This window comes from Periplaneta americana, chromosome 14 (assembly GCF_040183065.1).
Source record: "Periplaneta americana isolate PAMFEO1 chromosome 14, P.americana_PAMFEO1_priV1, whole genome shotgun sequence".
Taxonomy (NCBI): domain Eukaryota; kingdom Metazoa; phylum Arthropoda; class Insecta; order Blattodea; family Blattidae; genus Periplaneta; species Periplaneta americana.
The window spans coordinates 88,658,502-88,673,127 of record NC_091130.1 but is presented as its reverse complement, the minus strand read 5'-3'; the positions used below and the strand labels follow the sequence as shown (position 1 = coordinate 88,673,127).

General features: G+C 34.9%; 1 protein-coding gene across 6 annotated transcripts in view; it reads right to left on the bottom strand.

Annotated features, from left to right (window-relative positions):
* Positions 1-14,626, bottom strand: part of faf (ubiquitin carboxyl-terminal hydrolase-like faf) — a 607,647-nt gene that overhangs the window by 244,747 nt on the left and 348,274 nt on the right. For all 6 annotated transcript variants that reach the window (XM_069845718.1, XM_069845714.1, XM_069845717.1 and 3 more), the window contains one exon: positions 3,663-3,886. In XM_069845718.1, the coding sequence (XP_069701819.1) occupies positions 3,663-3,886 (224 nt within the window). The remainder of the gene's footprint in view (positions 1-3,662; positions 3,887-14,626) is intronic.

The window sequence follows — 14,626 nt, the reverse complement described above, 5'->3', positions numbered from 1 at the left end:
AACAGAAAATTGACGAATTATTATAAGAGAAAATGTGAATAATGAAGGATTAAAAGTTTAACTGTCATTTATAATGCATTTCACTGGTGCTTATATTTGGTTGGGAAGACTCTGTTGAAAGTCCATTAAATCAGCTTCTACATTAACAATCTTGCAGCTCCTCCTTCGATATTGCTTTTTGAGTACATAGAACTGATCAGCTGTTCCCTTATGCCATTCATCTTTCCGTTCAATCACCTTTAGTTGGTCTATTCATTCAGAATGCCTAAGTGCTCCTTAATTTTTAACTTTCGAATTTTCTTCGGGATAAGTCTTAAAAGTTATTATACTTGGTACAAATAAATATAGCCTGTCCCACATTGATGTAATAGGTCTGATGGTGGGAGCACGAGGTGCCATACCCTCCTTCTTTGCCAACAAATGTAAAAACCTGGTGCTAACACACAGCACTGTGAAGGAAATAGCCATTAGTGCCCTCAAAGGATCGGTTCAGATATTGAGAAATCATTTGTATGGGAGTGATAATGGAAATTTCAAGTTATCTTAACCGATGGCTGTTGATTGGTTTAGATATCAATGCCAATCAATCTGTACTATTATTTTTTTCGCGTATATCACATTCAAATCATTCTAACCTATCCGATGATATTTCCCCCCCCCTCCTTTCTTAACTGTAAATGAGCACAAACGCTACTTAGGTGTAAATTTTTTTGACATTTTGCATATTCAATTCCCTAACCGTTTCAAATTTATATCATTTTACCTTTTACGTGTGTTTCCAAATTATATGTAATACGCTTTGTCAAATCTGGCAACCTTTTCATAAGGGAAGCTAAATTTATTTATTTATTGTGTGAAGTTTGAAATCAATCCGGCAAAGGTTAAATAGTGGTGCGCCTTTTCTGAAAATCAACAATGAAATACTTTTGCCAAATAGAGAGTTTTATTGCAGAACAAAATTTATGACTTAGGTTCGTTTATGGTGGGTGTGTAGTTGGAGGGTAACTATTCAATTATCCAGATTCTAAGAACAATAGTAGATAGAGATTTCTTGTTTGCTCAACTGGAAAAACTGTATTAAGATTAGTAAGAGTAGATGGAGATAGCACATGTTGAATAGCTCTGAGTGGGCATTCTTTCATCCTGCCAAGTGCCAATTGTGTATTTGGTATTGCGTAGTTATAGTGTTCTACTGCTAGGATCATGATGGAGATTGATACGATTTGGAAATTGTGGTTGAAAAGTAATAAAAATGGGAACAAAAAAGTCTGATTAGTTGTTCCTCTTAGGACACAATGAGAGAGAAATAGTGGGTGCAAAATTGCCTTCTAATGGCCAAGTTTTAAAAATGTCATTTTACAATATATTTAAAGTGAAACTGAACTTACGTTTTAGTGGACATTTTGGTCCAATAAAGCTGCGTATTAGGACCAAGCTTAGAGGAACAAATACAGTACACATCAATATAAGTATCTAATTTCGGTTAAGAGGGTCAGCCGCATTACTGGACCAAAAGTCCTATGAAGCAAAATCCACTGTAATCTTAAAAAATGAAAATATCTAACTTCACATCAGTATTTCAGCAATATCACTAAGTTAAATTCTCAACATAAAAACAATAATACGAGGGTTGTTTTGACAAGTTCAAAGCCTGACATACAAATTAATCTAAGATTCGCAGAAGATGTTCCTTTTTCTATTTTATTTCTTCCTTTGTCATTGCTATCCTCCTTTGACTTCCTGGCAACAGCTCATGTTAATGCTTATATGATTGGTACATCCAAGTATTTGAAGCTGTCCACTTGCTCTACTACCTTATTTTTCTCTTCTTTATTTTTCTTCTTCGTCTTATTTGTGTTTATCTTCATCTCATACTACTCACAGCTGTCATTTAGCTCCTGCAACATATCCCTTAGTATCATCTCCTCTTCTGCTAATAACACCATATCATCAGCAAATCTTATGTATTTTAATCTTCTTCCTCCTACTATCACCCCTCACATGTTCTGAAAACAGTTCACTAAATCCTCCAAGTAGACATTCAACAGGGTAGATGATAAAGGGCATCATTATCATACTCATCTCCCTATTTCACTTCCTTCAGACATTCCTTCTCCTATCTTGACTATGACTCGTTTTTTTCATATAAAGATTACTGAACAGCCTCCTCTCTTTCCAATCCACACCTATTTTCTACAGGATCCCCATCAGTTTGTTCCAATCCATTCTGGCAAACACATTTTCTAGGTCCACAAATACTATACACACTTCTTTATTCTTTTCTAGGTATCTTTTGCCAATTGTTCATAGTAGTCCAATTGCATCCCCCGTACATTTTCCCTTCCTGAAGCCAAACTGCTCTTCTTCCAACTGTTCTTCCATCTTAGAATATAAATGTCAATTCAGTATTAGCAGAAAAACTTTGCTGAGTGCGATATCGAGCTGATAGTCTTGAACTAGTTACATTTCTTGGCATTATTTTTCTTTGGTATTGGCAGCAACACTGTCTCCGTAAAATCTTCAGGCCATTCGCCTTTCTCATATATTTCGTTGCATAATGAGAGAATTTCCTTCTTGTCTTCAAACAAGCATTTCACTAAGATAAGGCTGCTTCGTCTTCTATGACCGACTCATCTGGACAATTCCCTCTCTCATAAAGCTATTCTACATATTTCGTCCATGTGTTCAGTATTTCTTGTTTGTTATTTCATTTCCTATTTCGTCTTCTATAGACCACATGAATTTCCTGTTCTATTTATGAACTCCAAACATTTTACTTTGCAATACATTACATCAAATCTTCCTTTTCTCTCTAAATCCTCTACTTCTTTACATTTCTCTTTCACCCAATTTTCCTCTGCCTTATCTGTTTCTTTTCTTAGTTCGTTGTTTAGTTTTCTGTAGTTTCTTCTACCTTCTTCTATGTTGATGTGTTTTCCATTGTCTCCAACATTTTCCCTGTGACCCAAGGTTTCTTCATCCTTCTTGCACCTTCTCTGTATCCTGTTGTTTCTTCTGATGCATAATCTCGCTAATTTCTCGTACTTTCAGTCAACGGACATTCAAAACCATATCGTGGATTTTTTCTACGATTTCTTCAGTTGTTGCTGTTACTGGACATCCACTACAGGGGTCATCTTCCATCATCCGTCATCAACCATGTTTAAATAGTGCCCTCAATTTTCTCACAGTGAAAAATGCTGGAGCGGATTCCCCCATTGTAGAATCAATGTCTGTTTTAATTTCTGTTGGATGCATCCCTTTTTTACAAAATATATAAAGACAGCACAAAGCTAGATATTTTCCATCCTTGTCAGTATGTTCGGCGCACTAACTTCAAAATTAAACAAAATGTAATCAACAGAAACTTATGATTTTTCGTGCTTGAACTAATGTACAATGGTTGCTAACATAATACATTTTCAATGCCACCTATGTATCAGACTGCGAACTTTTAAAACGTACCTCGTATATTACTAACAGCAAAAGAAGCAATTTAAAATCACATTTGAAATAATTATTAATAGTTCACTATTACTCACAGGTTCCATCATTACAACTTTATAACAGGATCCATACTTTCTACACTGAAGACGATAATATTTAAGTAATTACTTGTGTAAAGCTTAATTCAAGTTTAAAGTTATGATAGTTATATTTACATCCCCTTCCATCCTCTCCTCGCCACTGAAGTCCTCGTTCAGATCAGTAGCAGCTCCTTCAGAGGCAAGGATGCCAACTCGGATACTTTCAACCATGTACAACTGCTGCAGGACTGAATTCATGTAACATGTGGCACCTGCATTCTTCAGACCAACAAAACCTTTTGTTGGACGTGGGCCTACAGGTGGAAGATAATCCCACTCTACTAAGGGCTCATCACGCTCTGAAATTAAAGAAACACATACTCTGGTTTGGATTATAGATTTTTTTTAATAAATGCTAACTAGCTAACAACTGTTCTTATAAAATTTGCAACAACAGCCAAATATAGTATTATTCCTTTACTGTTAGAAAACAAGAAGGCCAATAACAGCATTAACTTGGGCGCAATAATTTTCCAATATAAGTACCAACAATCTCTCCTACAAAATCATTTTTATATGAACTATATGGTTTCATTTCCAGCTTGTTTTGTGTAACATAAAATCAAAATCTAAGAAAATATAATATTTAATTGGAAATAAATTATCACTATGTGTTTCTGATTTCAAATGTCTATTAATTTCTTAATAAAAAATGTGACTAGTTGCAGGAAATGGGAAGAAGTCGGATTTTTTCTTTTTTCTTTTTTTTGGTGGTTTCAAAAAGAGGATGAAATACTTAGCATTTAAAGAAAATCATGGTACTAGATGCTATAGTTTTTAATATATTACCTATTTAATGTTGATACTGATATTACATTATGTACAGTAGTGGCAAAAAAACCGGACCGACGGAATAATCAAAGTCCCTGAAATGAGCCACTGTGCATGCCATGCCCGCATTCACAAGATAGCGAGTAATCTATTGAAATTGTTGTAGTTTCGACTGCTGACGTAGCCATTTCGAAAGCCATTAGAAAATAAGCTGGTACAATTCATGTTCTGGGAATAATAAGTTAATTAAGTAGTAAAATATCGCTGCAATCGAAAAGTATTGAGAATAAATTTGAATATGGAACAAAAAAAAAAAGTTTCTTTCCCAGGCAGGATTCGAACCTCGAAAGTCTTAGTTACCAGTCTATCGCGCTGTCACTGTGAACAAGGCTCTCAAACCAGCTACAAGGGTCGGTCCGGTTTTTTTGCCACTAAGTATTGTACTTTTCGAGAAAAAATGCAATTAAAGTTTTCACTTGTTTTCTTGGCAACTATAAGAAAGATTTAGATTAAGAAGCACTGTGTAAAACTATGTCCTAGTTTAGTACGTAAAAAAAGCCTACAGGTAGCACAAGATGTCAAAACATAGAAATGCAGTTTTTACACCGCAAATTCGTCATTTTGTTCTCCTGTAAAATTCCTTTCACAACTTTAGGTCCCTTTTCGCGCAACGGGTCACAAATATTAAATTCCAAATGCATCATTTCCAGGATAAAAATCCATAGATACTCAATATGAATACAATTTTATCGTATTATTCTATTCAATCTATTATATTTTATCAAGTCTTCCTCAAGGTCCTTTTGACAATTGTATACAGAAGTATGACTTCCTAAATAAACACAATCTGTAATTTCTTCTATTAATCTATTATTGATATAGCCCGGATCAGTTTACTTAATATCCTGAGGATGAAACCTAACCATGTTCCTCTTATTATACTACATGTGCTAGTGGATTACAATGATTTTCTAGTTGTCAGGTTGAATTTTGTTTTACAAACATTGTTTCGAATTTCGGGTACAAATACAACTGGCAGTTATTTTCCAACTGTTATATTGGCAGCAGTGGTGTATTTAGGTATAGGCCATATAGACCCGGGCCTGGAGCGGCATTTTTATAGTATAAAAGATGTCCTTTATTCTGTTTACGCTCACATGTGATAACAGAAATATATTTCATTTCATCATTGTAAATTCAAATGATAAGTATGTATTTTGACATGTAATCAGATTCTTCATCTCTGCGCGGAAGTTTTATTGTTGTCGGTAAAATGACACGAACATACACTTTCGAGTTCGGGAGAGAATGATGTTAATTAATTTTGTGTCGGTACTGTTCTTTCTCTCTTCCTTCCTTCTCAGAATGAGTCGTTTGACAACAATTGGTGTAGAATGTACTTCACAATATCAAATTCAAATCAGTATTCTTGTTTCATTATCGAACCCTTCTTAAGAAATTGGTAGTTCAGTTTCTTGATATCTTTGTGACAGTTAAGACGTGTCGAATCACAAAAGTTGTTTTAGAGTAATTTTCAGTGCTCGTTATATAATTGTTATATTACCATTGAGCTGGAGATATAACCTTTTATTCTTTTGATTTCTAAAAACTTTTAAATAGTGTAAATTATTCCAAAATTTACGCATGTTTTAAGTTAAATCTTAAAAAATGAGTGACGATAGAAAACGATTTTATAGCAGTGATTATGAGACAAGAAAAGAGAAGGAAGCGAAAGTTTACAAAATAGTGTGGAAGACAAGAAAATTGGACAGTTTTTTTATGCCAGTATCTGCTAATAACAACAACAACAATAATAACTTTGGTTTGGAAGAACAAGAGGTCATTGAGACGGAAATTCAATCTACTTCATATGATGTGCTTACAGCAAGTCCGAACAATTTATCAGCACAGGTGGTAGTGACCAATGACCCAGCTGAGTGGATTCTAAATGACGCAATGCGCAAATATATCGCAGTTAATGGATTTTCACATAATTTAGAAGGTGATCTTTCAAAATCAGAGAGAGCTTATCCTGACAAAGTGAGATATGTTTCTAAAAAAACTCATTGAAAAGAATTTGATTAATGGCAAGAAAATAATAAGAGGAAATTTCGCGGGAAAAAATGATTTGAAAATAACTCAGCAAATGGAAGAAGAAATTAAGTACTGTAGGGCGTCGTTGAAATGAGTAGTTGCTGTCGTAAAAACACTGGTCAGTTGAGGGGCTTGCTCTCAAAGGAAAAGGTGACAAGTTTGGTTATGTGCATAATGGAAATGTAATGATGTCTCTGGAGTTAATTAGTGAGTTTGATCTGTTTCTTGCAGAGCACATTGCAAAAAGCGACAATAAAGGAAAAAGTTTCGTTTCCTATCTTTCCTTTGCCAAGTATGAGGAATTCATTAAAATAATGGACAAGAAAATAATCAAATCTATTGTGCAAGAACTTAAAATAGCGAAGTATTATTCCATAAGTGTTGATTCTACGTCAGACTTGTCATGTTGATCAGCTATCCTTTATTGTACGACATGTGAAAAAAAAATGGAACTCTTGTGGAGTGCTTCTTGCATTTCATTCCTAATGTAGCCAAAAATCTGAAGAGTTACAACAAGCGATTTTGACTTCATTAAACGAACTTGAACTTGATATAGCAAATTGCAGTGGATAGTCATATGACAATGCTAGTAATATGTCTGGCAAGTACACAGGACTGCAAGCAAGAATTACTGAAAAAAGCCCCTGGCAAGGTTCACACCGTGTGTAGGACATTCTCTATCTCTAATTGGTACCTGTGCTGTCGAATCTAGTCAGTCTTCTTCCACGTTTTTTGATGTTTTTTTTTTCCTTCACATCTTCAACACATCAATGTGGTATTCTGAGAAAGAATCTGAAAATGTCTGCAAAAGTAATCGAACATCCTTTGCCTAGTCGTTAGTCAGTTTGTAATGATGTCTATCGAAGTCTTCACAAAGGATGGAAAGAGATAATTTCCACTTTGTCTGAAATTGAAAATGACGTCACCCACAAGAAAATCATGCGATGCGAAGCAAGTGGAATTCTATGGCAATTTCAGTCACTGAGACTGGAATCATGACCTGTCTATGGGGTGATATTCTTACAAGAATGAATGTCACAAGAATGAAATTACAAAGTGTGAACATTGGTATAGGAATTGTGTGTGAACTGTATGGGTCCCTTGAAGAATATTTCAAAGAACTAGAGTTACTTTATGATTGCTATGAAGACCAAGGCAAGAATCTTAATGGGGTTGATGTATACCAGAAAGAGAAAAAGAGGGAAAGAAGTCCACCAGATTTTTCGACGACAGTCCAGGAGAAAGTGAAAATGAAGACCAATACAGTCCTTCAGTGAACTTCAAAATTGATACTTATGACGAATTTTGAAGTTTCTCTCATTTTAAATGAATCGTAGGAAAGTATCATGTGAAAATTTCTCAAAGAATTCAGGTTTCTCACAATGTTACATGTGACATGTGAAAAAGACGTCATAAAGGGGGCAAAAAAATACCTTCAAGAACACTTTTCAACTGATATCGAGCCTGAATCGGTTAACGAATGTTTGCACTTCAAAGCACACCTAAAATTACTTCATTCATACAACTTTTAACAAAAAAAAAAAAAAAAAAAAAAAAAAAAAAAAAATCGACATGAAACCTTACAGTATATATATCCTAACCTGGACACTGCTGTTATGGCTTTTATGTGTAAGATGACAACAAACTGCTCAGCCAAACGATCATTTTCTGCTCTCAAAAGATTGAAAGACTACCAGATAACAATAATGACAGAAGAAAGGCTTAGCAACTTGGCAGTTCTACAAATTGAAAGCAGACTACAAGAATGTGATAAGTACCTTCGTCGAGCAAGGAGCAAGATATAGGACATTCCAAGACTTCTTTTTTGTGAGTGATCTTTTTTCCTTGTGAGTTATAATAAAAATTTTATTCTCTGATTGAGGTCCTTGGCTGATATGTACACTTGGTCAAAATGAAAGTGGCTGGCATCTGAGAGAATAAGTTCGAATCTGGTATTTCTGTGAGCTTTTGGGACAGCCAGGCTTTGTTCAAAAGATTGCAAATATTCTTCTAGTAGTTATAATTGGGAACACAACTATTAATCACTAAAATCTTCCGAGAAAATAATTCATATACAAGATTTAAAACACACATCGTTCAGAGTGTTTAAACAGTGAATATTGAAACACAAACACTATATACTGTATAACAGGTTCTCAAGTAGAGTATGACCATTGCTTGTTACAATGCCATTCTTACTGCAATAGTACTCTTATGGCGAAGTGCATCAACATCGGTTAAAAATGCAGTAATCATAGATTACGGAACGACGGTTAAACAGTAACAGTGGTTAAAATGTAATTTCTGTGCACCATTCATAATCACCGATTACTAAAACATGGCTAGCTGACACCTCATTTAACCAGAGTAAAGTCTATTATGGTACATTGTTTCTACAAAATGACTAAAGGAAAGCATCCATACCACTGCAAAGATAATAGTCAACGTCTAAAAACGACTGCGCTCACTACGTTCTACATCGTAATGAATGTGTCCTACATTTTCGCGTTGCATTTGTTTGCCTTTAGGCGCTGTTATATTTGCGAGTTGCATTTATTTGTTTTTCAGTACTGTTACGTTAAAATCGTACAAAACGGAAAATTGAATGCAAAAATGAATATATCCCAATGTGAAGCTGAAGTATCGATAGACTTAATTACTAGATTTAAAAATATTATATAAAAAAGATGGAATATCCATAAAGGAAAAGGATGCAGAAGATTAGTTAGGAATGTGTGTACAATCTTGGACCCCATTTACACCAGGGAATTGTGCATTATCCTGATCCATCCATAACCATTCTTTGTTCAGCCAGTGACATAGAGAAAGAGTTATTCGAGTATTCCTTCTTAAAATACAGAAAATAACAATTACATAGAATCGTAATACAAACAGTCGATTCATAGGAGAAAAATGGCTGTTCTTGTGTTATTTCAAGTGATCCATTTGTAGATTTTGATAAACGAATTCCCTCCTGAAATTTTCTGTCACCCAATTCCTCGTAAGAATTCTCTCTTTCCACTAAAGAACCTTCACGCTCACGCTCTATACAAGTAATTCAAGTACTGTACAATAATAATCGTCTTCGAAATAATCACCTGTGGCTCTGGCCGCCATTTTCCTTTACTTGCTCTACTAATTGCTGGTTATATCCTTTAACCGCTCGAATTTGGCTGGTTAGAGATTACTGTGGTTAACCTCCTATTTAAATCGTAACCGAGGTTGATCCACCGTAAAAGTGCTTAATCAGGGGTTAGGTGACAATTTTAACCGATGGTTACACTAACCGACTTTGATGCACGTGGGCATTAGTGTAATGGTAGAGCGGTAGCTAAGTGTTTGTGAGGTTGCAAGTTCAGATCTTCGTGGAGCTACTAAATTATTATTATTATTATTATTATTATTATTATTATTATTATTATTGCCTTTTAAATGCATCAGTGAAAATATAACAGGATTTTGTCATTTTTTTATCCTCAGAATACTTTTCACTTTACTAATTTTTCGTGTTAATAGAAACTTTTGACTCTAGATGGAAGTAACACTCAAGACGACAATTAGGGGCTTTATTATTAAAATATTGTGTTAATTATTTTATTAATCCCTGCTGCTTTACACTCTCTTGCCTAAGGAATATTCAGTCAACATGTTGAGGGTTAAATAACTGGCAATAATTAATATGCAAGTTGTGCTACAGGGAATATGATTATTATACTAACCTAAATCCATGATCCTCAGGGCCTAAACGTAGTAATTGTAAACAAGAAGTAAAACCATAATTCTGAGGACAAAATATATTCTTATTTCCTGGAATTATAACCACAAATTTTCACCAATTTTGTAATTATCTGTAAGTAACATGAAGTACTATGCGGATGACGTGAATATGTTAGGAGAAAATCCACAAACGATTAGGGAAAACACGGGAATTTTACTGGAAGCAAGTAAAGAGATAGGTTTGGAAGTAAATCCCGAAAAGACAAAGTATATGATTATGTCTCATGACCAGAATATTGTACGAAATGGAAATATAAAAATTGGAAATTTATCTTTTGAAGAGGTGGAGAAGTTCAAATATCTTGGAGCAACAGTAGCAAATATAAATGATACTCAGGAGGAAATTAAACACAGAATAAATATGGGAAATGCCTGTTATTATTCAGTTGAGAAGCTTTTATCATACAGTCTGCTGTCAAAAAATCTGAAAGTTAGAATTTATGAAACAGTTATATTACCGGTTGTTTTTTATGGTTGTAAAACTTGGACTCTCACTTTGAGAGAGGAACACATGTTATAGGTGTTTGAGAATAAGGTGCTTAGGAAAATATTTGGGGCTAAGAGGGATGAAGTTACAGGAGAATGGAGAAAGTTACACAACACAGAACTGCACGCATTGTATTTTTCACCTGACATAATTAGGAACATTAAATCCAGATGTTTGAGATGAGTAGGCCATGTAGCACATATGGCTGAATCCAGAAATGCATATAGAGTGTTAGTTGGGAGGCCGGAGGGAAAAAGACCTTTAGGGAAGCCGAGACATAGATGGGAAGATAATATTAAAATGGATTTGAGGGAGGTGGGATATGATGATAGAGAATGGATTAATCTAGTTCAGGATAGGGACCAATGGCGGGCTTATGTGAGGGTGGCAATGAACCTCCGGGTTCCTTAAAAGCCAGTAAGTAAGTAAGTAACATGAAGTAACATAAGCAAAATTATTTGACTATATTACACTAAAACGAGTTGTAAAAAATAAAAGAAAGGACAAAACACTGTTGCTTTACACTCTATTGCCTAAGGAACCTTCAGTAAATATGTTCACAGTAAATAATTGGCAATAATTAATTTGCAAGTTGTGCTACAGAGAATATGTTATTATACTAACCTAAATCCAAGATCATCAGGACCTAAATGCAGTAATTGTAAACAAGAACTAAACTAAAACAAAGGACAAAACAAAAAATTCTCTACGGAGATTCGAAACATGCTGTGGATGTAGCCCAAATCAGTGCCTTGTATTATGGAGTTAACTAAAGCAGTGCAAGAAGATTTACAGTAGTAAACTGCATGCTCACCCGAAGGGACTTAGAAAATTTTCACTGCTCAAGAGACTGGCCACTTTCATTTTGACCAAGTGTACATATATTATCAGGCAATACATCTCACTTGACGATGTGTGTCAAGAGGAAGAACAATTATTTGTATACATCTGAAGTCTGACTAGTGTAACTTGTAGCTAGTCGGCGATGTATGCAATGGAGGGGGAAAGGAACTGGACACCCTACCCTATTATCTCCTGGCCGAGTTGCCTCATAAGTGGTGCCTTCTTGGTATCATTTGTAAGGTTCAGACCTGTCTTCGGACAGTTGACTAAACAACGGTAAAAATATTATCAATTTACGAAATTTATAGGTTATGTATGCTCATTAAATGTGAGGGATGGCATTTTACTGTGAGCCTTGGGGCAGGAATATCTAAATACGTTACTGGTTGGCAACGATAATTTAAAAAAATCAGTAATACTGGTATTAAATACATAATTCAGTTGTGTTGCACTGAGATTGCGATTCCAATTCAACACTATATTTAGATAAGTGTAATTAAATAAGATATAACTTACAGACCAACTTGGTATGAAACATGCAAGTGGCTAATGGACAGAGGTATATTTCTTTCCTGTTTAGATTTTTATTAATGTCCGAGAGAGGAAACAGCATGGTAGTGACTTCTCCAAGAAAGAAAATGCTTGCCATTCAAAGTACTCGCACTTCACGAGGTTGTAGTCAATATGTAGTCCTATAATGTACTGCAGAAATAAAATATTAAAAAAGAAATTATGTGCACAGACGACAATTGTAACGAGAATAGCAACATTATTACGAGTAAGTATTTTAAGTAGGCTATACATTTCAAAGTGATATTCTCTTTTCGGAATTCGTACTAATTATTTCGCGTGATCAACAAAAATACATTTACAGGCTAGGTCTCGTAAATCATAAACTGACTAGTCAAAGCAATGAATTTCATGTTATCAGACAAAATACATTTTAATATTAGATCATACTATGTAGTCACCAGCTTAGTGTCACTGGCTGAAAAGCGGGGACTGTCTACTAGCAAGACAAGGACTGAGCTATGTTACGCATGCTACTACCTAAGTTGAAAACGTTGCTCACCTAGTGTTCATGGTGAAAGTAGAGTTACCATGTCCAACATGAGGAGAATTGTAGTCTGAACGTTACTTGTATAAAGAATTATCACTATCATTGGTACTCTTACAAAATTGATAACAATTTGCTATTTTTATTTAATGTTGAACAGTGTTACTGAATCATTTAGAAAACACCTCCCAACTTAAAAATGAGCTGTGGTAAATGAGTATTACTCGACCGAGGCCAGTGGAGTCTTGCAGTCTGCAGCGCCACTTGTACTGTTCCTGCATTCGCATAGCATGATCGATATAGTTCATTACGCCCGCGGCTCAACTCGCCTCAGTCAAGTAATAAATAAGCAAGACATTGTTATTGTTGATACTATATTATTATTATTATTATTATTATTATTATTATTATTATTATTATTATTATTAGTGGGCACAGTACATCAGTTATTCATAGATTTCAAAAAGGCATATGTCACGGTTAAGACAGAAGTTTTATATAATATTCTTATTGAATTTGGTATTCCCAAGAAACTAGTTTCATTGATTAAAATTTGCCTCAGTGAAACGTACAGCAGAGTAGGTAGAGGCCAGTTTCTGTCTGATGCTTTTCCAATTCACTGCAGGCTAAAGCAAGGAGATGCACTATTGTCTTTACTTTTTAACTTTGCTCTAGAATATGCCATTAGGAAAGTCCAGGATAACAGAGGGGGTTTAGAATTGAATGCGTTACATCAGCTGCTTGTTTATGTGGATGATGTGAATAAGTTAGGAGAAAATCCACAAACAATTAGGGAAAATACGGGAATTTTACTTGAAGCAAGTATAGAGATAGGTTTGGAAGTAAATCCCGAAAAGACAAAGTATATGATTATGTCTCGTGACAAGAACATAGTACGAAATGGAAATATAAAAATTAAAATGTTATTCTTTGAAGAGGTGGACAAATTTAAATGTCTTGAAGCAACAGTAACAAATATAAGTAACACTAGAAAGGAAATTAAACGCAAAATAAATATGGAAAATGCCTGTTATTACTCAGTTGAGAAGCCTTTGTCATCCAACCTGCTCTCAATAAAGCTGAAGGTTAGAATTTATAAAACAGTTACATTACCGGTTGTTCTGTATGGTTGTGAGACTTGAACTCTCACTTTGAGAGATGAAGAGAGGCTAAGGGTGTTTGAGAATAAGGATCTTAGGAAAATATTTGGGGCTAAGAGGAATGAAGTTACAGGGGAATGGAGTAAGTTACACAACGCAGAACTGTGTGCATTGTATTCTTCACCTGACATAATTTGGAGCATTAAATCGAAACATTTGCGATAGGGAGGGCATGTAGCACGTATGGGTGAGTCCAGAAATGCATATAGAGTATAGTTGGAAGGCCAGAGGGGAAAAAAGACATATATGGAAGTATAATATTAAAATGGGTTTGAGTGAAGGGATTATGATGCTAGGGACTGGATTAATCTTGCTCAGGACAGGGACCGATGGTAGGCTAATGTGAGGGCAGCAATTAACCTCCGGGTTCTCTAAAGCCATTTGTAAGTAATTATTATTATTATTATTATTATTGTTTCAGTACATAACATTGTGATTTACCCTCTTTGGTGATATCTGGTATTAGTTTGCAACATTAAAGAGATGTCCAAATTAAGCTTTTTAGGAACTACTGTTTCATGAACCTCATTATACATATTTTTACTCTTACAAGATGTTCAGCAGATATTGCTGTGGATTTAATTTTTTATTCTGAGGTCTTCATATTATACGAGAGTCATTTCATAAGTCATGGCAACAATGTTATATCTTCCGAATAACCAAAAATGTGTATGGGATGCCACTGCCAGATTGTGTATGTGTGCATTGGTGGCTAGTTGACAGCACACACAAAATTTAGTATGCTAGAGGCTGTGATTCAAGATGGATGTAAGTAAAAATGAACAGTGGTCATACATGAAAATGCAGTTCTTCATGGCAGAAATGCTTGTGAGTGTCATTCTGAGCTACG